The sequence below is a fragment of the Podospora pseudopauciseta genome (genome assembly GCF_035222475.1).
Source record: "Podospora pseudopauciseta strain CBS 411.78 chromosome 7 map unlocalized CBS411.78m_7, whole genome shotgun sequence".
In the NCBI taxonomy this organism is placed as follows: Eukaryota; Fungi; Ascomycota; class Sordariomycetes; order Sordariales; family Podosporaceae; genus Podospora; species Podospora pseudopauciseta.
The window spans coordinates 908,136-931,074 of NW_026946667.1; the positions used below are offsets into that span (position 1 = coordinate 908,136).

General features: G+C 52.9%; 9 protein-coding genes across 9 annotated transcripts; 7 read left to right on the top strand and 2 right to left on the bottom strand.

Annotated features, from left to right (window-relative positions):
• Positions 1-49: 49 nt before the first annotated feature.
• QC763_706060 (uncharacterized protein) lies at positions 50-2,631 on the bottom strand. The gene is made up of 6 exons (XM_062915604.1): positions 1,510-2,631; positions 1,344-1,456; positions 1,109-1,288; positions 732-1,056; positions 452-670; positions 50-364 (listed from the first exon to the last, which is right to left on the bottom strand). The coding sequence occupies exons 1-6, from the start codon at positions 1,705-1,707 to the stop codon at positions 317-319; spliced, it is 1,083 nt and encodes a 360-aa protein (XP_062761578.1). The 5' UTR covers positions 1,708-2,631; the 3' UTR covers positions 50-316.
• Positions 1,510-2,841, top strand: QC763_0104830 (uncharacterized protein; the record flags this gene model as incomplete). Its single annotated transcript, XM_062906439.1, has 2 exons — positions 1,510-1,857; positions 2,677-2,841. The coding sequence occupies exons 1-2, from the start codon at positions 1,828-1,830 to the stop codon at positions 2,839-2,841; spliced, it is 195 nt and encodes a 64-aa protein (XP_062761579.1). The 5' UTR covers positions 1,510-1,827.
• A 54-nt stretch (positions 2,842-2,895) lies between these two features.
• Positions 2,896-3,884, top strand: RPL10A_2 (60S ribosomal protein L10A; the record flags this gene model as incomplete). Its single annotated transcript, XM_062915605.1, has 4 exons — positions 2,896-2,914; positions 2,984-3,062; positions 3,133-3,425; positions 3,487-3,884. The coding sequence occupies 4 exons, from the start codon at positions 2,896-2,898 to the stop codon at positions 3,747-3,749; spliced, it is 654 nt and encodes a 217-aa protein (XP_062761580.1). The 3' UTR covers positions 3,750-3,884.
• A 310-nt stretch (positions 3,885-4,194) lies between these two features.
• NPY1 (NADH pyrophosphatase) lies at positions 4,195-5,598 on the top strand (the record flags this gene model as incomplete). Its single annotated transcript, XM_062915606.1, has 1 exon — positions 4,195-5,598. The coding sequence occupies one exon, from the start codon at positions 4,195-4,197 to the stop codon at positions 5,596-5,598; it is 1,404 nt and encodes a 467-aa protein (XP_062761581.1).
• Positions 5,599-5,867: 269 nt separating this feature from the next.
• QC763_706085 (uncharacterized protein) lies at positions 5,868-6,210 on the bottom strand (the record flags this gene model as incomplete). Its single annotated transcript, XM_062915607.1, has 2 exons — positions 5,868-6,058; positions 6,144-6,210. 2 exons carry the CDS (start codon positions 6,208-6,210, stop codon positions 5,868-5,870), a joined length of 258 nt encoding a protein of 85 aa, XP_062761582.1.
• A 15-nt stretch (positions 6,211-6,225) lies between these two features.
• Positions 6,226-11,903, top strand: QC763_706090 (uncharacterized protein; the record flags this gene model as incomplete). Its single annotated transcript, XM_062915608.1, has 4 exons — positions 6,226-6,938; positions 6,993-8,570; positions 8,628-9,446; positions 9,504-11,903. The coding sequence occupies exons 1-4, from the start codon at positions 6,654-6,656 to the stop codon at positions 11,901-11,903; spliced, it is 5,082 nt and encodes a 1,693-aa protein (XP_062761583.1). The 5' UTR covers positions 6,226-6,653.
• A 1,560-nt stretch (positions 11,904-13,463) lies between these two features.
• QC763_706100 (uncharacterized protein) lies at positions 13,464-15,757 on the top strand. Its single transcript, XM_062915609.1, has 2 exons — positions 13,464-14,953; positions 15,008-15,757. The coding sequence occupies exons 1-2, from the start codon at positions 14,319-14,321 to the stop codon at positions 15,471-15,473; spliced, it is 1,101 nt and encodes a 366-aa protein (XP_062761584.1). The 5' UTR covers positions 13,464-14,318; the 3' UTR covers positions 15,474-15,757.
• A 73-nt stretch (positions 15,758-15,830) lies between these two features.
• YBP1 (YAP1-binding protein 1) lies at positions 15,831-18,459 on the top strand. Its single transcript, XM_062915610.1, has 2 exons — positions 15,831-17,099; positions 17,156-18,459. The coding sequence occupies exons 1-2, from the start codon at positions 16,200-16,202 to the stop codon at positions 18,188-18,190; spliced, it is 1,935 nt and encodes a 644-aa protein (XP_062761585.1). The 5' UTR covers positions 15,831-16,199; the 3' UTR covers positions 18,191-18,459.
• A 681-nt stretch (positions 18,460-19,140) lies between these two features.
• QC763_706120 (uncharacterized protein) lies at positions 19,141-22,920 on the top strand (the record flags this gene model as incomplete). Its single annotated transcript, XM_062915611.1, has 1 exon — positions 19,141-22,920. One exon carries the CDS (start codon positions 19,141-19,143, stop codon positions 22,918-22,920), a length of 3,780 nt encoding a protein of 1,259 aa, XP_062761586.1.
• Between the last annotated feature and the right edge of the window lie 19 nt (positions 22,921-22,939).

Sequence of the window (22,939 nt, forward strand, 5' to 3'; positions counted from 1 at the left end):
ACACCGACCGAAAAGAAAACCACAGTCCACAGAACCAAAACCCGCCCCCCCCCACGCATGCAGAGTTCCCCCCTGTTGTGTCATCACACAATACAGAAATATGTGGATTCTTTAATAACTACAAGGCTTCGTCGGGACCAAGTTACACCCAACCCAAGACAATATCCATACCCGCCCGGCGGAAAATCTCGTCAAGACGGGGGAGATGAGGACAAAGAGATGGGAAATTTCCTCCCGTGCTCCAAAATAAGCAAAAGTCGTCAGATTGAGTAGAAAAGACGGACCACTGGTTAGACTTTGGGCGCGGGTGTCGTATTCATATACCGCCAGGATGGATTGGTTGAACGTCGTGTCTTGTAACGCCTTGAGCCAAATCAGCTTCCGCCGTAGGAATAAGCGCCCGAACTCGCCACCATGCGTTGTGAGATACCTGGCGGATGTTCAAGCGTACCGCATTCGTAGGTGGGCTCGGTAATGGTTTGTTTAGGTTAGGGAGAAATTGGTTCTTGTCATTGGTAGGTAAGTACCCCGACTGCTGGCTCTTGTTCGCTTGATGAGAAGGTCGATTAGGTTTGCTGTCAGAATCAGCAGCAGGCGGTTTCTCCAATATCCGGAGTCGTGGAAAGTAGCGTGCGAAGAATGGTTTGGTGGCTGTGGCCGAGGCGCAAATCTATCAACAAAGGATTAGATATTGGCTCACATGAGGAAAAAAGTTTTTTCGTATCACCTACGATACCAAGAAAAGGCTCGACTGCGCCTGGAAACCTGGTGTCGTACAGTCGCCAAGTAATATCACCATCCGGACTGGTGACCATAACCCAGGTGAGATAGGTCCTGACTGAGCCAGCGATGCAGACGAGCAATCCACCTGCAAAGAGTGAAAGAATCGTGAGACGTTGGGGGAGAGGCAACTGAATACCCAACACCATCTTGACGGGGACGAAGACGATGAGGAAGTCCAGGATGGTGTTGATAATACTGGCAACAATAACGTGAAGCCCTTGTTTGATGCAGCGCTGTGGCCCAAGAGCGACTGTCCAGATGTCGGATATGGGTCTCTGCTGGTCAGTATTCATTGTCAGACCACCATCCGGGAGCAGAAACCTACGAGCATTGGAATATCGTCACGAGCACAAACACAATTGTATCGAGTGTTACCACCCCGGATAGGACAAACACAACGTGCTTGGTCCGGCCCCTCGAGCAAGCAGCTACTCTGTAGAGGAGAGCGAGAATGGAAAGCTTGGTGAACCCTGTTGCCAGGGCAAAGAGAATCTGCTCTGCAAGGCTGCGGCCGAGTCAGAAAGTTGGTACCATGGAAGACGGCAATGGGCGTAACCTACCCAACCTGCAAACTCAGCATCACCAGTTCAGGGCGTACATCCCACGTGTGACGATCTGTGTCGAGTCTGAAGTGACCTATGGCCTGGAGCACCACAAAGGCCACCGCGGGTACCTGGTAAAGCGTTAGTGTTGAGTGCTAATGCATCCAGACATGGTTTGAATAACGTATGCAAGGCAGATCAGCACGTCGTCGTGACCAAAGCCGTTGGATATCTTCACGCGTGTATAAATTCGTATGGCGAGAACAACCCCTGCTAAACTCAACAGAAGTAACCCGACAATGATGTTGTTCGGCCCGCGAGTTTCTGGATCAACGTTATTCGATGGAGGCCAGGAAGCAGTTATCTCTGCTGTGATCCGCATGCTGTGTCTGAAGGTGTAGCAGGAAGGGCCAGAGTGCGGGTTCCACGCAAGCCGAGATGCTGGTCGGCCTAGGCCAGGGCTTCGCCGAGGACGTCTAATGGGCAGCGGTACAAATATACCATGTTTCTTGACCAAGACCTCGAAGAGCTAGTTTACTTCGTTAGGCAGTGTCAAGAGACCTCTTGATAACACCACGAATTCAGTTGAAACAAGACCTCCATGCACTAAAATTGATACAGCGAACTTCACGTGCAGTACTGGAGCTCTTGTAAACATGCATGATGCTCGGCGTGATTCTCGAGTCCATCGGCAAATGGTGCCGGTAGATGGTGTATGAAAATGTTTACAGGAACTGAACTAGAGAGGTGAGCCAAGAGGTCGGAGACGCCGGTGACTGCGATACATGGCCATCACTGTGACCAACCCGAGCACTGACAGCTCAACCCTTGTGCGGATCAAGGTTCAAACATGTGCTTCCTGCCAAAGAAGGATATGAATGTACGATGCTAGCCTTGGGAGATCTCGACCCGTCACTTGAAGGCGCATGGAGATGTGGGGTGGTAGGGTCGTGGGGGTACAGCCACTTGCTTGACAACCCATGACTTGTGCTTGAAAGCACAGCAGCTCTCAGACGGGATGTGAGTAGCGAGGAGGAGCTCTGGGGAAACGCTGGTCACCAACACCAACCAACCGGTAGTCTTCCTGTTGACTCTCGAGAACATGCAAGTCTAATCGGGTTCATTTGACCCGGACAGGTGATGTTTCAGGGTGGCTGAGGCGCACCGAGCACCGGTGGTATTTTTTTCAGAATGCAACTGTGATGAGCTCTCGAAGAAGAAACAACATATGCTTGCAAGTGTTGAATATATCTTGTGATCTAATACTGAAAGACGTGAGTCGATAGGTAGGCGAAAGTAACGGTGAGGTAACAAGTGAATGGATGATGCAAGTGCAACAGCGGACTCCCAGGACTTGTCGTTGAATCCAGCTGGTGACCAGGTGCCAGCCGAGATCCGGCCCGCCACTACGCCTTACCTAATGGGAGCTAGTGCCACCCCGCCAAATCCACCCACAAAAATTCCTGGGATTCGCAAAATCACTTTTGATCTTGAATTCTCGGCTTTCTCCTCGTAAACGACCGACGCAAAACCACACCTATAGAAGAAATATCTACAGGAAGACGGCAAAATGTCCAAGATCTCCGTCGGTACGCACCACCAACGCCCACCCAGTCAACATCTACGATGAAATGGCAATTGAACTGACTCTGTTGCAGCCGGTGTGCGTCAGCACGTCGCTGAACTCCTCGAGTACAGCAATGAGACCAAGAAGCGTAACTTCTTGGAGACTGTCGAGTAAGCCAGCAACCTCCTCCTCGAAGTGAGGCCGCCATCATCGAAAACATGTTGCTAACAGCCACCAAAGGCTCCAGATCGGTCTCAAGAACTACGACCCCCAGCGTGACAAGCGTTTCTCCGGCACTGTCAAGCTCCCCACCGTCCCCCGCCCCAACATGAGCATCTGCATCTTGGGTGACCAGTACGATATCGATCGTGCGAAGCACGGCGGTGTTGACGCCATGAGCGCCGACGATCTCAAGAAGCTCAACAAGAACAAGAAGCTCATTAAGAAGCTTGCCCGCAAGTACGATGCCTTCGTTGCTTCTGACACCCTCATCAAGCAGATTCCCCGTCTGTTGGGTCCCGGTCTCTCCAAGGGTATGTTGTGCTGTCTTCCCAGTCGAGGTAACGTGCGAATACTAACTTGTTTTGTGTGTAGCTGGCAAGTTCCCTACCCCCGTCTCCCACAGCGATGATCTCTCCGCCAGAATCACCGAGGTCAAGTCCACCGTCAAGTTCCAGCTCAAGAAGGTTCTTTGCATGGGTGTTGCCGTTGGCAACGTTGGCATGACCCAGGAGCAGCTGATTGCCAACATCATGTTGGCCATCAACTACCTCGTCTCCCTCCTCAAGAAGGGCTGGCAGAACGTTGGTAGCCTTACCATCAAGGCTACCATGTCTCCTCCCCGCCGCCTTTACTAAACTGGGTGGTCAAGTGGTGTTGACCGGGTCTGGAGGGTTACGCTGTTCAGGTCCTTTTTTTTATTCGGGCGTAGATATGATGGCATGAAGTCACAGTAATGAAATCAGATTTAGCCTGCCTTTTTCTCACTGCCATTGTGATTGTGAAGTTCAGCCGTGTTTGGTGATTTGTAGGTACTGGCTTACTCCGCGTGGGGCGAATGATCTTCGGCCGACTGCAGTTTTGATGCCGAGACTCCATTGTAAATCCGGGACTAACCTGTTTCCCCAAGCGGTGATGTATTGATAAGCAAGATGGACCGCTCCAGCTCCAGCCGGCTCTGCCAACGGGATTGGGAGAAAGCTCAGCCAAAGAGCCCCGCCCCGCCCCCGCGCAACCTCATAGAGTCGGGTTGGAATTCTGTGATTGAGCCTCGATATCATATCTCTTTTTTTTCTAATCTTCATGCTCTTGTTTCTTTCGCCAAGAACCAGGACGAGATTTCTCAGGCTCTCACAATCTACCACTACCACGCTCACATTTCGCTACGCACACACAGCACGACGCTCCCCATCACCAGCATCACTATTAGCATCATCGATCAGCAAATACAAACCCGCCAAAATGGCCGCCACCACCGCCACGCCCGACCTGCCCATCCTGCCTCCCGAGGACAGCCACCTCACGGCCAAGTTTGGCAGGGAGACGGCCAACTACTTTTCCGGGTCACCGCTCAACAGGCTTTCCTTTCTTCGGACCGACCACGCCTTTCTCGCGCCGGCGTTCAAGCACCCGTCTGCTAGCTTTTTGCTGTTGGACAGTCTGGCTCCGCTGGTGAAGAAGGATGACACGACTCAGCTGGCATTTGTTTCGCTGGGGGAGATTAGGGACGGGTTAAGGGGGGAGGATATTTTTGAGAAGACGGAGGAGGAGCTGGTGAGGGAGTTCAACAGTGAGGATGAAGAGCGGATTGTTGTTTTTCTTGGGATGGATGAGAGGGGTGTTTTGGGTGGTCATGGGGGACAACAGGGTGGGGAGAGGTTTAGGTATAAGGATTTTGAGGGGGCGCCATATTTTGCGGTTGATGTATCCAGGTGGGAGGGGAAGGAGGGATTGAGTGAGAAACTGGAAAATGAGAGGGGGGCGATGTTTTACGGGGGAGGGCCGAGGCATATGGGGCTTGTGGCTGGTCAGGCGGCTATGTATGGGTATGCGAGGGCGTTGGTTGATTGGAATGCGAGGACGCCGTTTTGTGCGCAGTGTGGGCAGAGGACGTTGAGTGTGAATGCGGGGACGAAGAGGGTTTGTCCGCCTACTGATAGGGGGGTGGAGAGGAAGGCTTGTGCGACGAGGGGGACGGTGAGTAATCACTCTTTTCCCAGGACGGATCCGACGGTTATTATGGCGATTGTTAGTGCGGATGGGTCGAAGGTGCTTTTGGGGAGGCAGAGGCGGTGGCCGAAGTATTGGTATTCTACACTGGCGGGGTTTCAGGAGCCGGGGGAGAGTATTGAGGAGGCGGTTAGGAGGGAGGTTTGGGAGGAGAGTGGGGTCCAGGTTGGGAGGGTGGTGCTGCATAGTAGTCAGCCGTGGCCTTTTCCGGCGAGTTTGATGATTGGGGCTGTTGGGCAGGCGCTTCCTGGGGAGGGAGAGAAGATTTATCTGGGGCATGATGCTGAGTTGGAGAGCGCGAAGTGGTTTCCTATGGATGAGGTTAAGGAGGCATTGGCGAAGGGGACGCATAATATGGGGGATGAGGTGCCGAAGGAGTATGTTGAGGGGGCGTTGAGGTTGCCGCCGCAGACGGCGATTGCGAATAGGTTGATTAATTCGGTGGTGGAGGGGTGGTGGGTTGCGTCGAAGATGTAGATAGATGTGGTGTTTGGTCATGTTTTAGCATAGCGAGCACTGAATAGAGGTCATTTTTGCTTGACTACGTGTATGGCCATCAAGGGTGATGTTCAGCAGTAGGACGTAGAGCCCCCTAAGACACCGGTAAAGTTGGCGTGTGGGCACTTAGAATTCTCTCTATCGAGTCTTCCTATCCTCTCTTGAGCTTTCAAGCTTGATGGCCCGGAGATCTTGCACAAGCTGTCAGTAACCACAATGGCTTTGCAAAGAAATGTTGGAAGCCTCCATCACCAGTCAACGAAAACCATGCGAACGCGGTCTGGCTCCAAAAGGAAACAATGACAGAGGTAAATCCATTCTCCTCTAGCACTCAATATGACCAACATGGCGTAGAAAAGCCATCCATATCGGTTGATTTTATGGTGCGATTTTAAGTGTAAGGAGAAAAAAGAAAATCTTAAAAGTGAGCCGTCACATTCTGACCCAAGTACATAATTGAGGTGAGCGGTGAGCGGTGGCAGAATTGAGGGCAGTGGGGTTCTTTTCAGAGGCTCAACACTCAGCATACGCACTGACCACATCCACGATGAAGGCAGGAACGAAGTAGGTCTTACTCAGCGCTTTCCTCATCGTGAACAATTACGTGGATGGGCCAAGATGAGATGTCATGCTCTTGAAAATTCGCCTGCATTTCTCCTCTTGCAATCCTATCCCTCATTTGACAACAGTGACTCTACATCCATCAATCTAGTCGGTACCACCTGCAGTTGGGCCTGCATTGCGGCTGTGCCACCCTGCTGCAGTGCGATTAGTAGGACGATATCCTTCTGCATGGTACTTTTTCGGCCAACGAAGGTTTAGCTGGAACCCCTGCCCACCATGCTTGAAGCAACAAGACAGGATACCTTACTGCATATGGGGATGGGCGAGCGGCCCAACAGGCAGACCAACTGCTTATCCCACCCTTCTGAGCTCTTATACCTAGCACCTATGGAACCCCGCTCCCAGTCCTATGATTCTTCGTCCTTAGTATCTTTCCTTCAGTCTACTAGTTCCTCATATCCTCCGTCAACATGGAGAAACCTGTGCCAGTCGTCAAGGTGGAGGGCATCCAAACCCAGAGCAAGATTGACCAAATGTGGCAGGAGGCGCTGGTCACTTTCAAGAGTCTGACAGGGAAGAACCTCCAGGATGTAGCGCCAGCGTCGCCAGAAGAACTCAGGAAAATCATCGAAGCCCGTGCCAAAGAGCAAGACACCGAAGAGTTCAAGAACAGATCAAAGGCCCGGGAGAGAGGGTTGAGGATCTTGGCATGCATCAACAAGTTCGGCGAAGCTGCTGTGCAAGGCGTTTCCACGGTAGGTCATCGTTTCTCAAAGCATTCTTCTGGAGTGCTAACTGTTGGTTTCTAGGTGTTTGGCGGAGCCGATATATGCTTCAAGGGCCTTTCTCTGTTGCTGGAACTGCCCAAGAAGATGAAGGAGTTTCATGAGGTTGTCGACAAGATCTTCATCCGTATTGCCCCGGTTCTCCAGGGCTTCAAAGTCTATGCGAGGGGAGAGCAGATCCAAGCTATGGATGAAGACTTGATCATCTCGATCCACAAGGTGATGATTGCCCTTGTCACGATATGCGCTACGGCTCTCAACATTGAGCATGCTCGAAAATGGGAGAGGTTCAAGAACTTTACCAAGCGTGCTTTGTGTGACGACACAGAACTGGACGAGGAGCTGGAAAAATTTCAGATGCTTGTGGAAGGGCAGCAGCATGTGCAGGGGGCTGTAACGTTGGTGGAACTCCTCGACGTCAAGGCTACGGTTGTCGCGAATCTGAAAGTGACGAACGAAATCAACTCTGACATCAAAGGCATCAAAGACAGAGTGCAGAAAAAGGAGGCGGAAAGCTCCAAGCAGACCCTGCTCACCAAAATCAAGTCTGCACTTGGTATTGACCCCAAGGACCCTGATACCTCGAAAGCTACGTTTGAAGACTATCTTAAGAAAAGGGCCCCGGGGACAGGAAGCTGGTTCAAGCCTATGACTGATTATCAGGGCTGGGTAGACACGAACGCTTCTGCTCAAGAGATCAGCTCCTTCTTGCTCCTGACAGGAGGTCAAGGGTTCGGCAAATCCTTCTCCGTGGCTTCCATTATCGATGACCTAAAACAGCGAACCTCCACTCCTGCCGCCATCACACAGACTCACCGTTCCCTGATCGGCTTTTACTTTTTCCCCGCCCGAAGCGGGAAAGCAGGAGACGAACAATACCCGGTTGAGATGGCACTCAAGTCTATCGCCATTCAGCTCGCTGAGCAAGACGAGGTCTTCGCAAAAAGCATTGGTGAACTCGACCAGCTCAAGGATGCAAAACCCTCGAAGCTATGGGATGCTTTGAGACTGGGTTCGCCGATGCCGAGAACCACACATTTCATACTACTCGACGCTCTAGACAACCTTCTCCCCCCAGAACAGGACGAGTTGCTGAAGGTTTTCCAAGCTGTCCCAAGGACTGGCACGAACGGAAGCTCCATCAGGGTCCTCGCTACTGGAGCGAGCTCTATATTTGAAGTTTTCCAGGCGACGGAAAACCTGTCAGTGCGAGAAGTCAAAGCTGACCGTACAACAATGGAATCCGAATTTCGCCACTACATTCGACACAGACTTCAGGCTCCCATCATGTTGCCCGGCCCTGACTTGTCGGAGAAGAGAGAAGGCATTGAGAACAAGATCATGCATAGCGAATGCAGTTTCCAGACGATCCAGGCCACACTTGGTGCGGCTGAAAGTTACATTGCATCCAGTAAAAGTGACGAGGAGCTTAACAAACTCTTGGATGACTCAACCCGAGATACCAGTGTATTATTGGTTGATACTGTAGAGAAACTTCAAGCTGGATTGGATGTTGGGCAGATTGGCTGGGTCAATGAACTGTTGATGTGGGTGCTTTTTGGAGAACAGTCGCTAACTATCCCCCAACTGGAGGCCGCCTTTGTAAGACCCAACCAAGAGACTGGAGTTTCTCACTTGCTGACCCATCTCTTGTTTTAGTTCCTTCGTGGCAAGTCCCTCCCAATCCAAGGCCTCGAAAACTTCATCAACAGCAGGCTGAAGAAGCTCATCACCAGTGGGCCCCAGGGTATATCTCCAGTAGATGACAATCTTGACAAGGTCATCACCAAACCGAGGGAGCTTTCACAGGGTGGCCCTGACAACAAAACAATCAGCCTGGAGATAAAAATCAACAACGCCAGCATCTCTACCGTCCAACGCTTTCTGTGGGACCTTACCAAGTTCTCAACTTTGGATGGCTTCAGTTTTAAAGCTGATGATGCGGCCGCCCAGATCGCTCAGTCGCGAGGCATCATCAGAGTCAACAAGACCGACGCTTCTCTTGCAATTGTTGAATCCTTCTTTAAGTTCCTTAAAGATGACCCAAGCGAGAAATCAGAGAGCATCAGGCAGTATCTGATTGACTATCTGGCAGATCACCTTCGAACTCTTCGTACAGCTGAGGGTGACGACAAGCTAACTCCTAGCGAAGCAGGCAGTATCGGAAAGCGTATATTTGAGCTTTTCGACTACCCGGATGCCTCCTTGAAGAAACACTGGGACTTCTTCAATTCTAATTGGGAGTTCATTGAAGAGCGCAATATGAGCGAATTTTGGGAATGGATTCAAATGGATACGACACTCGCCGAACTTTCTGGCAAGGAAAGAGACCACATCGTTGAACTCAAGAAAGATGTGAGGTGGGAACGTAAGCTGCTCAAACCGACCATGAAGATGGTGGCGAAGATGTGGCTTCGCGAGCGCGGAAACGACGTGTACTACCTTTTGGCGTGGATCAAGCGGGCCCTCATTCGAATAGTACGTGGCCCCTGATCAGAGGTGTTCATGAGAATTTATCACTGACGCTATAAACAGAAACAGGAGGACAACCGTGCAGCAACCAAAGCCTCAAAATCCCCGGAGACAACCTCGTTGTCCAGTACTGCCAAGCCTCCCGCGACTGCTGGCCCTCTTACACCTTCCGAAACCGCCACGTCCAACACGGATACACCGGCTTCTACTGCCGATTCTGACGTGCCTGATAGGCCTGCGAGCCCTTCTCCTTCTAGCACTTCCACTGAGGAGGAGTTCGACCCACCTGTAAAGGTTGATATCACAGAGGCAGCGAGGTGGTGTCAAGAGATACTTGAACTCAAAGACGAAGAGCTAGACTCGCTGTGGTACGAGCGTCTTGGTCAAACGTACAAGGATTCATATCCGGTGAGCTTCAAAGACGCGATCGAGCAATATCGAAAGGCCGAGAAGATCTCCAGTCCATATCCGTCATGGGAGGTTCTGATTGGGTTGTCATACTCCTTACTCGCCGTTAGCTCGGCGAACTTCGACGAGGCACGTGCAATTCACGACCGGGCGATGAACCTTTACAAAGATTCTCCTTTTGTCAGTATCGAGCAGAAGGTCTCTCAGCTTAAAGACTTGGCGTGGTGGTACGACAACTACAAAGAACCAGAGAAAGCCCTTGAGGTCTTGGAGGAAGTACTTGTCTTGGTGCCTGAACACGGGGAGGCCCAGTACGACATCATGAGCCTACTAATTAAGTTGGAAAGAGAGGGGGAATTGTACGAATTGGTGTCGAAAACAGCGGCGTCCAAGGAAGCGGCGGGTAAAGAGGCCGACAAGGGGCTGACACCACTTGGGTCCCTCGTTAAGGCAGTTGCTATGAGTAACGCATGGAGCCGCGCGGATCCTCTCTTCTGGAGAATAATCTCCATACTTGAAGCCACTGGCAGCGTGGAAGATCTGATGGGGGCGCTCGATGCGAGTATTTCTTTGTCCAAAGGCGACAAGGAGAATGAGTATCTTCAATCTGTCCTCATTACTTACAAGGGCATGGTCCATATGCATCGCTCGGGATCTGAGGATATCCACCATGTGATGGAATGTTGTGAACTTGCCCGGAAACTTGCGCACGAAAGATTGAGCCGGACTATGCCATGGTGGACCGATCGGATATACGGCAAAACCACGGTGTTGGCTGACAGGTTTCACTTTAACCAAGCCAGTGGGAGAGGAAGACTTCCTAGAAGCACGGCATTGACGACCGAGGATCACGTCGAAGCCCTTAGGAAATCGATGACTGAGTTTGAGAAGAGTCTCCGTGACCGCTTCGACGTCCAGCTCTCCATAGCTAAGAGCTACTTGGCTGCGTATTATGCGCTCAAGTCACCGCAAAACCTCGAGGAGTCGAGGAGGGTCTTCGCTTCAGATATGGTACGGGTGACGAACATGCTCTCTGACGGGAACAAGCACAACGACGCGGACAGCTTGAGGCAGCTGAGCGCCATCCTGCTGCATACCGGGAATGTTCAGAATTCGTTGGCTTGCATGCGGCTGGTGCCGCCTGATATCACCAACGGGAGTGCTGCATCTACCGCCAAAGTGCTGACTCGACTGCTCTGCCCGGAAGGCGGCCCTCCAAAGGAAGGAAGTGTCGCTCACAGGGTTCTGTCCTCATTTGACAGCAACTCGAAAAACATGTTCTATATACGAAGTGACATGATTACGACGGTGAACGACCTGATGGACAAGCTTATTGACGGGCGGTCTGCTTCTCTTGCCGAGGCAGAAAAAGAGAAAGAGGAAGAGGACGTCGACGCGACACTGGCGCGGCTCCGCACGGTGAGGGATGCGTTGCATATATACGGGTATCGGGATTGCGAAGGATGCATAGGGTCGAACGGGCGGACGTGGGACTTTGAGAATGATTTTTATGCGTGCCGGTATTGTTATGACTTGTTTCTTTGCGGGCCCTGTCTTGGTGCGCTCAAGAAGGCGGATCCGAACAAGCCACAGCCGTTTTGTAGTCCGGGGCATGACTGGGTTTGGTTGCCGAAGTGGACGGTGGAGAGCTGGATAGAGGGTTTTGAGGGGAAGGTGAGGGTGCCAAAGTGGGAAGAAGGGGAGAAGACGGGGGGTTGTTGGGTGGAGGGGGACGAGGTGGTTGCTTTTGGGAAGTGGTTGGAGGGGGTGTTGAAGCCGTGGGGGATTGGGAAGGAGTGGGAGGCTGAGGTGAAGTGGGATGTGGAGAGGGGGGAGGAGAGTTTTGTTGATGAGATGTTGTATGATGGGTTGCTTAAGGCTGGGCTTGAGGCGCAGGCCGAGGAGGAGAAGGAAAAGGGGGAGAAGGAGGGCGGGGTGAGTGGGGAGAAGGTTGATGGGGTAGCGAACGGGGGGAAGATGACGGTGGGGACGGTGATGATGGAAAAAATGGCGGTTGAGAAGGTTGCTGTCCAGGAGGTTACTGAGAAGAGTTGACGATGGCAGGGGATTGCTGCGTAGTTGGGGTTGTAGCTTTCCCAACTTTTGGATTATACCCTTCATATTTCGATCACCAGCTATCATGCGCCATCTTCACATTGATGAATATGAACAGCAATTCTTTTGCTATATCACCATCAAACCAACTACGTTCTTGAACCTGGCTGATCCCTTCATCTTTTCCGCACCTTGAAACCATGCAAAAAACTTATTACGCATCCATAGCTTCAAGGAACCGAGTTTGAAGTCCAGCCTTGTCATCCCTCACTCTGGACAGTTATTGGATGACAGGGTGTCAGAGGGCATGAAGAAGTGCGAAAACTCCGGAAATCGCCGGCCCGCTGTCAATGAGCGAGTCTGTCAGCAAGGAAGAAAGCTTGGGTACCTTCCTGTTTAGGGGACAAGATTCGAGATTGGGAGGGGATTGGGCTTTGGGGTTCATGATGGCCAATAGCTAGAATCTTTGTTGACCATGGGTTTTCTGGCTGACACTTATTTTGAACATGGAGGAGTTCATGGTTGAACCGCGTCATCATATCTGGGAGCAGCTTTTCGAGCGATGCGGGCGATTCACATATAGCATGTTGGGTGATTACGGGGTGATGTTGGGTCAAGAGTGATAGTTGGCGCGTAGGTTGCATATAACCGTGTTTTCTTTGGCACCTGGTGGTCAATAGATATCACGACGGTGCACTGTGTCGACTGCTAGGTAGATAGACGGCCGGTTGGGGAAGATTCGCGGGCCGTTGGATGATGGATGGTGGCGGGCGCCGTTGGGTAGGTACCTCTCTGTTGAACGATGGGGCGGACGGATGCTACCCCTTTTTTTCTCTCACGCCTATGGGATGGAGAAACGACAGATTGTTCCGCGTCTGCATATGCAGGTACAGCTTGAGTGCTTGTAGATTTTCTATGACGTCTAACTTGGAACTATGGCATGTGCCTCGGAGGCTGTGATTCCCATGTTATTGAGCATGCGTGATGTGGTGTGGAATCGAGGCGCTTGGACGGCGCTACCTTACGTACATGTGGCTGGGAGACTAACCCTGAAACAAACACCAGTTGTATGTAGCCTGGTGCTAGGTCGAGAGGTTGGGTATTCGGAACTGGACCGGAGGGGAGGGTGGTTGGGAAGATTTGAAGATGGTAGGGGAAACCAGAAGTTGGGTTGGTTACCAAGGGAAGATTGGGTAGTTGAGGGAGAAGAGCCGCACTGTATAACCTGCTGGGTCAGAAGAGGTGATGTTGGCGATAGAGGATGGGAGGTCGGAAGCTAGGTGGTCTTCTGCGCGCCGTGCCGCACCGTGAGATCTAGATTTCTTTGGGGATGTCGGTTTGACGAAGAGGCACCACGAAGATATGAGTTATCAGAAGAAGAGAGACCTAGAAGAAGCCTTACCTGTGCTTCCAGGTTGAGGTGGTGTAGGGCTGTTTCCCGGGGATCCCCGGTCCTGAATGACAGCGGGGGTGGCCCCCTGAAAGCTTGGGTACCTAGCGGCGGGTAGCGGGTGGGTCAGTGCTTGGCAGTATCGTAGGTTTCCAACTCTGAGATGTTGGTTTCTCTTCTGTTGATCTCCAAACTCAGAGGCCGTTTCTCGACGCTAGTTCTGGCTAGCATGGTGCTTCCCGACGGCCTTTTTGGCTTCACTATGGCAGCGAAAAGCCAAGATGAAGTGGCGACTGGTAGGATTGCATCGTTCGTACAGGCTGACGGCGCTAACTGATTACATGTGCACTTCTGTGGGGCTCTGCTCGTCAGCTCCTCTTCCTGTGTGTCGATTCCTTCCTCCATCACATTGTCAACACACACAGAGAACCGCGGTGGCCTGGGGGCTGAAAATCTGGGGAGAGGCAAAGCTCCTTTGGCCTTTTTTTTCTTGAAGAAGAGGAGACGAGGTGATTGGGGGCTTTCTCTGGTGTACTGAACTTGGTATCGCAAGCATGGTCGTACTTGACATACTACGTACGGACGTTAACTGGAACCAAATCCAACGTTGCGCGAGATGCCCTGGTCTTGATTGATGGGCATCCTGAAGAACCTGGAAGACAAGGGGGTTTGATAAAATGGACGAGGAGCGGCGCGGTTTGTGGTTTGTGGTTGTCGTGGTTGCTGACACACTTTCCTTTTTCGATCTTAATCTCAAGAGGACCCCCTTCCAAGGCCCTGCTTACGATTTACGCCTTTTTTTCACTCCTGGTTTGTTTCTTTTCCTTTTTTGAATTGCTATCGCCAATTACACTCGTTCAATTCTCTCGTTATTTTCTTGTCTTTATGTTTTGACGTGACTGCAATCGCCGGGCAGGAAATACCGCAGTGATCATGAAAGCCTCATCTTCGCCAAGACATCGAGTATAGGCGACCAAATACGGGCGACATCATTCAAAAGAGGGAAGAAGAGAAAAGGACACATCATGGATTCACGACGGCCGCCACTGGATCCTCGAGACGAACTGGTTCAAGGCCACGGCATCGAGCTCGCCGAACGTCTACAGTTCACTGAACATGACACCCAGCCCGGCCTTGAGGTTGCCACCCACTCCACGCTTGAAGTGGCTCCAGGCACTGGGCCAGTTCCAATCGGTTCGCCTGTCACAGGCTTTGAGGATCTCAAGACATGGGAGAAGGTAGGAAACCTATCATTGGGATACGGCAAGGTGTTCGACAGTACCAACAGCCCGCCGCCACCGCCAATACCAAACTATGGTTTTGGGGGACCACCGCCGATACCCGGGACGGAAATGGTGACACCGGGGATGCATAGGCCGAGTAGGCCCGGAACAGCATACAGCAGTACGACTTCAAGAGGAGGGCCGAATGGGAGGGGCCAAGGCAGTGTTGATTCGGGTAACCCGTTTGTCGCCGGGCCATCGCTGCCACCTTTGCCAGGCGAGGGACTCGACGGAAGAAGGAAAAGAGAGATCATATGCGGAGTCAAACGACAGTCATTCTGGATTATCCTTGCGACTGGGATATTTCTCGCCGTGATAGCGATAGCAGCCGGTGTTGGTGTAGGAGTCTCGTTGGGAAACAAGAACTCCAAGGAAGCGTAAGTTTTCTCCTCCATCCTCGTTTTGTGCTGCATCAAATTAATCTTTCCTAGACAACCACCAACACCATCACAATCTACCTCACCATCAACACCCGTTCGAACCCTCCCAGTACCCCTTTTCAACGCCTCCACCGTCACGAACCCCGAGTCTACCAACAAGAGCGAGCTAATCCCCGCCGACATATCGTGCCCTGTTCAGAACCTCACTCTCTATTCTTCGCCTATGACCCCGTTAAATGATCGGAAATTTCTACTGTTTTGTGGGAGGGATTACAATGTTGTTAATGGGGCGACGGATATGTATGATGTGAGAGTTGATACCATGGCGGAGTGTATAGATTCGTGTGCCAAACAGGAAGGGTGCGTCGGTTCCGGATGGGGGGAGCAGGGGGGGAAACATGTCTGCTATCTGAAGAGTCGGTTGGGGGAGCCGAATTTGGCGGGACATTGGATGTTTGCGGTGGAGGATACGGAGTTTAATGGGGGAGGGGACTTGCCTTTGCCTGGTGGGACATGAGAAGATGCGATCTTTTCTATTTTGTTATTTTTCTGGATACCTCGGGAGATGGTGCGTTTGAGTGGTTTCAGGGATGAAGGAAAACAAGGCTCGAGGAAGGTCGTGGTGCCTAGTGTTTACTCTCTTGCGGGTTGCCTGTGGTCAAATGGATTGAATCGATGGGTGATGGGGTATGCTCAGGATACTATGACATATGAATTGATACCTTTCAAACTTCTTGTTGTATACTGTTAGGGGTGGTGACAGATAGCAAACCGAGGTGGTCAGGATTGTGGAGTTCTAGGCCCGTCACCAACACCGACGTCATAGGGCATTTTGATAGGACATCAAAAGTCTAGACTCAGCAACGCCATCCCAACTGTCACACCGCCCAGAATCCATTGGCAAGCTCATGCAACGATACGACCCCGTATTTGGTTCCTTGGAAGCATTCATTGGACAAGCTCCATCCAAGATCAAACACGCTGTCTCGTCGCGCAAGTGGAGGGGCAGCTCCTGAAGCAAAGCAGCAAGAGTGGAGTGCGGGGTTCCCATGGTTGGCTTGCTCAACTTGCTCCAGGCAGGCGACACACTCCACTGCGATCCATCACTGCCGTCCTCGACTTGACACTCATCCAGAGCTTCCGGTTGACTTTGGATCTTTTCCATTTCCCTCTCCTCTCCGACTTGATTGTCCTACACACTCTCTCTCCATTAACCGCACATATCACCCCGCGAACAACCAACATGGCAACCGCCGAACTCGACCGCGACCCCTCCAAAGCCATCACCGCCATCCGCGACGCCCGCCCTCCCGCCACCGACCGCTTCACCTATCTCACCATCGTCGAGTCGAACCTCTCCCCAGAGGTCCTCCCAACCCTCAACGAAGTCCTTCAAGATGCTGGTCTCACGCAAGAAATCGGCTGGGACCTGGTATACAACCTCGTCTCCCTCCCCGGCTCGTCATCATGCCTCGAGACGATCGCGCGCCTTGGCAACCCCCGAGAGGTCATCCTCAAGGTTCTCGAAACACTCGAACTCCTAGGCGAAGAGGAGGGCTACGAAGCAGATGATGAAGCTGAAACCACAAAGGAGAAGAAGGAGGGCGGTGTGACAAAAACAGAGAAATTCATCACCCTAATGGGGATGCTGGCGATCCTACACGGAAGAATCAAGACGAAGTATCCCTCTCGCTTCCTGGCGCAGACGCTGCAGACGGTGCTGGGGGCTTATGAGGCGGGGAGTGAAGAGATGACGGCTGCGGTGATCAATTTGGTGCATAGTCTGAGTGGGAAGAGGGCGAGGCCGCCGTTGCCGAGCAGGAAGTCGAGCGTGAATGTGGCCAACTTGGACGCTCGGGGGGATAGGGGGAAGAATGCGCCTGATCCGGAGGCGGATGATGGGAAGGAGGGCGAGGCAAAGACGGAGGATCCGGATGAGACGGAGCTGCAGCAGAAGCTGTTGTTGAGTTTTGCCACGTGCGTGTTGGAGAGGTACGCGAATGAGAATGATTTGGCGTGGGCGGGGAGGCTGGTTGAGTTTTATGAGCCGGAGAGGACTGTGCCGGGGAGGAGGACGTTGATGGGGGCTTTTAGGGAGGAGGAGGGGTTGTTGGCTAAGGATGGGATTGTGGGGAATTTGGTGGTATGTTTCTGTTCCTTGAAGATGTTAACTGACCCGAGAGCTGACATGATATCTAGGCACTGATTGGGGATCTTGGACTGAGGTCATGCTCTAGAACGTTCTTGAAGCATGTGTGTGAAGGACCTTTACATGAGAATCCGCTGGCTGGCTCAGAGGACTTTGAGTCAGCAAGCCAGGTCAAGCTTTCTACAGGAGGAGCTGTTTGTCTCGTGGCCTACTGGGTCTTCTCGTCGACAGTCTTTGACGCCGACCACCCACAGCCAGAGATGAACATCTTCCCAGACCACTATGCCGTCCTGGACAAATTCCTTCAAGATGATGCGCATGCCCAGATTCAACAGTCGCCAGGCACAGTAGAGGCCCTTGTTACAATCGGCCTCTGGCTGCATGCGAACAAGTTTGTCTCGGCGAACCCCAACACCCCGCTCACAAATCCTACAACATCTCCAGAAGATCCTACCTCGGATTTTATGCGGTATATTCACCTCGTCACGCTCATCGCGCTATTTCATCCCAAGCTTCACGTTCGCAACGCAGCCAGCACACTGGCTGGGCAGGTACTCCATTCTGATCCATCAGATGATGACCGCTTGAAGGTCTTGTACGATTTGTTGGAGAATTGCACATTTGCCTCGCTCAAAGCGAGAGCGATCACCTGGCTGAGAGAGGAGTTGATCGCAGCGTTCACGGCAAAGCTTCACCAAACAACCGCTTTTTCAACACCGCAGGCTCTGGAAACGGTGCAATACGTAGTCTTTCCAAACCTAGACTTTTTGGTGGAGGATACCAATCTGGAGGAAGTGGTCGAGTATCTGGTGACCAACGCACCATTCCTCATGCAGGCAGTGAACTTGGGATTATTCCTCTGGTCCAGTCCAGAGAAATGGAAGGCCGTGCTGCCGGCGAACATGGATGCGACGGTCAGGCAGCGCTGGTTTGAGCCGCTGCTGGAGAGCATCGAGAGGGTTCAAAAGGAGAGCAAGAGCTCTGATGTAGAGTTGGGGCCGTTGGAGGGTGAACTGGCCGTGTTGAAGGGGAGGTTGGAGGATCTTGCTGCGAAGGAGGGATTCACTGGTGGGAAGGGTGTATAAGCATACTGTCGTTGACTGAGTATCTATCATCGGGTTGGGCACATATTGACGATTGTGAGATGAACTAGGTGGCGCAAACGGGAGCGACGGCGATAATGTGGGGGACGAGGGATAAGAGACATATGATGAACTGGTTCTGTAGGAGATATTGCTACTTGTGAATACTAAACGGATTGTTCCGGGTGATGGTGTCGATGAAGAAGACTTGTTAGGACAGGGAGATCGAAGCACTTGGGCCGACATCTTGACCCTGAGCTTGGCCAAAATCAAGATCAAGAAGGAGCATTCATCTTGGCAACGTTCATTGCGGCCCCTGAGCAAGTTCAGGAGCATTTCCTCCAGGGGGCTGGGTTGAGAGTGGGGCAGGGGTGGCACAGACACCCGGGCCGTGGCTCCAATCACTAGCGCCGAGCCACAGCGAACCAAAAAGCCTTTTCCCTGCAGGTAAACCGTTATGATGTCATTGTTGTAAGTGCTCCCGTTCTCGTACAGACCGCGATTATACATACACAATGGAGCAATTCCTGTTGGTTGCTCGATTGCGAGGGAAAATATCTTGCAGCGAAGGACCTAATACCTAGAATAAAAAGCCGAGTTCGTCCGAGCGGCTTTTTTTTTTTTTTAAAAAAAAAGCGTTGACACCAGTGACACCACACCCAGCACCATCGAGGGGCAACGACACGCGCCAAACACTTACAGCTACACAACGGCGACTTTGTCTGTGTCAGGAACACGCGTTGCCGGGCGAGCATTTGTGACCTTGCCGTTTCCCTCCTTGGCTGATGCTTTTAATTTCTTTCAGTTTGCAATAACAAAACACCAAAACCACCTCTGCGGATTTGATCGGCTTTTTGATCTGAGCGGTCGGTGCTCTCTCTCTTGCACATCAACTAGCAAATCCAGTTGCACGTACCTCGACAACACGGACGTCGACGACACGACTCTCCACCATGACGGGAGACTTTGAGTCCCCGAGCCCAGGAGGCCATCTGCCCAACGAGGCCGAGACCAAAGATGGAAACCTCAGGCTAGTTACCGAGACCCAAAACGGCCAGCAGGTTACTGTTGTCCGTGATGCCGATAACCACATTGTGTATCCCACCTACGTCCCACCTGCAACTCGCTCTCCCGTGTCAGGAGACTCGCCTTCTACATCGCCCTCACCAAAGACTACCACCATGTCCGAACCGAATCAAGATAGGGAAAAGGGGGGGCAGCGGGAGGCAAAAGGGAAGCAGCAAGAGGAGGAACCAAAAGTCGAACAACCACGCAAGGTCCAGACAGAACCAACAGGCAGAACAGCCTCCCCTCGCCCCCAAGCTCGAAACTGGGCCACCGAATTCCCCCAACCCGACAAAACCTTCACCATGCCTGCTCCCCCTCGTCGAGCCGGCACGAATCTTTCGGCGATTCCCCCTGGAGTAGACTATTCTAGCAGCAGCGACTCCTCTTCTTCTTCTTCCGACGACGAAGAAGACTACCATACCCAGCCTTCCAGCAAAAAGAAGCACAAGAAGAAATCCAAGAAACCAACCCCCGAGGAAGAAGAAGACCGATACCGCCGCTTCAAGATCGGAAACCCTCACTACAAAACCCGCGGCAAGGTCTCCAAGCGCGACGGCCGGCTGAGCATTTCTCTCAAGGACACCTCCCAGACGGGGTACCTAGCCAAAGCTCTCGGGACAGCAGCAAAGCACATGGTGCCACTGAAGCCGCCCCCGGGCGGTTCAGACTCTGAATCCTCCAAGTCGGTCGCCGCCCACTTCAAGGGGGTTCCCACCCGGAAACGGACTGCTTCCACGATCGATATCAAGTCGCTCAAACCACCCAAACTCAACATCGTGATTATGGTCATTGGCTCCCGGGGTGACGCACAGCCGTTTCTCAAGATTGGGAAGATCCTCAAGGAGAAGTACGGACACCGCGTCCGTATTGCCACCCACCCCGCCTTTAGAGATTTTGTCGAGCAGGACTCTGGACTGGAGTTTTTTTCTGTCGGGGGGGACCCGTCTGAGCTGATGAGCTTCATGGTGAAGAACCCAGGCATGATTCCGACCTTGTCGTCGGTCAAGGCAGGGGACATACAGAAGCGGCGGGCGGCCATGGCGGAGATGTTTCAGGGGTTTTGGAGGGCGTGCATCAACGCCACCGACGACGAGCACGACGTGAGGAACATCAAGATGATGGGAAAGCGCGACCCGTTCGTGGCGGATGCGATCATTGCGAATCCGCCGAGCTTTGCGCACATTCACTGCGCCGAGGCGCTGGGGATTCCGTTGCACTTGATGTTTACTTTTCCTTATACCCCAACGCAGGCGTTCCCGCATCCGCTGGCGAGCATTAAGAGGAGCAATGTGGAGGAGGGGTATACGAACTTTATCAGTTACCCGTTGGTGGAGATGATGGTGTGGCAGGGTTTGGGGGACTTGGTGAATGAGTTTAGGGTTGGGACGCTGGGGCTGGATCCGGTGAGCACGCTCTGGGCTCCCGGGGCGACGTATCGGTTGCATGTGCCGTTTACGTATCTTTGGAGTCCGGGGTTGGTGCCGAAGCCGGGGGATTGGGGGGAGGAGGTGGAGGTGGCGGGGTTTGTGTTTTTGGAGCTGGCGGATAGTTTTAAGCCGCCGGGGGAGCTCGAGAGGTTTTTGGGGAGGAGCGATCAGGGTGGTGGGGAGGGGGAGGAGAGGGAGGATGAGAAGCCGGTGGTGTATATTGGGTTTGGGAGCATTGTTGTGGATGACCCGGAGAGGTTCACCGAGATGATCTTTGAGGCGGTGGAGTTGGCGGGTGTGAGGGCATTGGTTAGTAAGGGGTGGGGAGGGCTGGGGGGGGACAAGTTGGATGTTCCCGAGGATGTGTATATGCTTGATAATACGCCTCATGACTGGCTGTTCCCTAGGGTGAAGGCGTGTGTCATCCATGGAGGGGCGGGGACGACGGCGATCGCGTTGAAGTGTGGGAAGCCGACGATGATTGTGCCGTTTTTTGGGGATCAGCATTTTTGGGGGAGCATGGTTGGCAATGCGGGGGCTGGGCCAGAGGCGGTGCCGTATAAGGAGCTGACGGCGGAGAAGTTGGCGGAGGGGATCAAGTTTTGTTTGAGGGATGAGGCAAAGGAGGCGGCGGAGAAGATTGCAAGGGATATTGAACGGGAGGGGGACGGGGCGGAGAATGCTTGTGAGGCCTTTCATAAGGGGTTGTTGATTCAGAGAGAGGTGAAGGGAGGGGGGAGGAGCTCGATGAGGTGTTCGATTCTGCCGGATCAGGTGGCGGTTTGGCGGATGAAGGAGACGGGGTTGAGGTTGAGCCCTATTGCGGCGGAGATGTTGGTGGAGAGGGGGCTGGTGAGCTGGAAGAAGCTGAGGTTGTTGAGACATAACGAGTGGAATGATTTTGAGGGGCCGGGGGAGCCGGTGACGGGTGTGGCGGGGTCGATCATGGGGACGGTTGGGAATGTTTTTGGGGGGGTTGGGGGGGTGCCGTATCGGGTTGCGAAGAGTGCTAAGAAGCGGAAGGATAAGGAGAAGGGGAAGAGGAAGAAGAGGAAGGATGACAAGAGGCAGCAGCAGCAGCAGCAGCAGAACGGGAATGACGAGGGGGATGGGGAGGAGCCACCTCAAGTTGAGACTGCTACTACTCATGCCCTTGACGACCGGAGATCGGACTCTTCTTCTGTACGCTCCAACCCGGCAGAGGAAGTAGCTCATCATGTCGGTCGTGGCGCCCTCAAATCGGCCTCCGCCATCGCCAAAGCCCCTGTCGACCTCAGCTTGGCCCTCGCTCAAGGCTTCCACAACGCCCCTAGACTTTATGGAGACGACACCGTCCGGCGACCCATCCGCGTTACTGGGATGAAATCAGGTCTCAAAGCAGCCAGAAATGAATTCGCGTACGGCATCTACGACGGCGTCACGGGCGTCGTTCGCCTCCCCTACCGCGGAGCAAAAGAAGGTGGCCTTGGTGGGTTTGCAAGGGGCGTGGGTATGGGACTTACGGGGTTTGTGCTCAAGGACCTGGCTGCTGTCATTGGGCCGGTTGGGTACACGCTCAAGGGAGTGGTCAAGCAAGCTGAACGGGGGAAGCAGCCGATCAAGTACATCAGGCGGGCGAGGATTGTTCAGGGTGAACGAGACACGGAGGCGTTGAGCGAGGAAGAAAAGACGAGGTTGAGCAAGGAGGCGGTGAAGGGGTGGTCAGTGATGTGGAAGTTGTGGGACGAGATGGTCAAGCAGGAGAAGAAGAAGCGGGGGAGGAGCATCAAGGCTAAGCTTGGAGGGAAGGCGAGGAGGCGCCGAAAGAGAAAGGAATGGGACGTGGTGTTTGAGAGTGTGGAGGTTGCGGAGAAGGCGTTGGAGGCGCTGAGGAAGGGGGAGGATATGGATGTTGTTTTGGAGCGGGTGGAGAAGGAGAGGGGGGCGGGTCATAGTCCTGTTGCGGTTGAGAATGGGCAGTCGAACATGTTGGAGAGTACGGAGAATAAGGACTTTGCGGGGGTTGGGAAAAGGGAGGCGGATGCTGAGACTGCTAGCACGAAGGTTCCTAATCCGTTGGAGATGAATGGGGTGGGTAGCGGGAGCAAGGTTGATGGGGAGGTGGTGATGGGTGAGGAAAAGAAGGAGGAGAAGGAGGAGGATATGAAGGAGAATCCGTTTTCGGTGGCCACGCCGGCGATTGCGAAGAATAAGGAGGAGAATAGGATGACGATGGAGGCTATTGAGGTTAGGGCTTAGGGGCCGCTTTGAGGCTGCT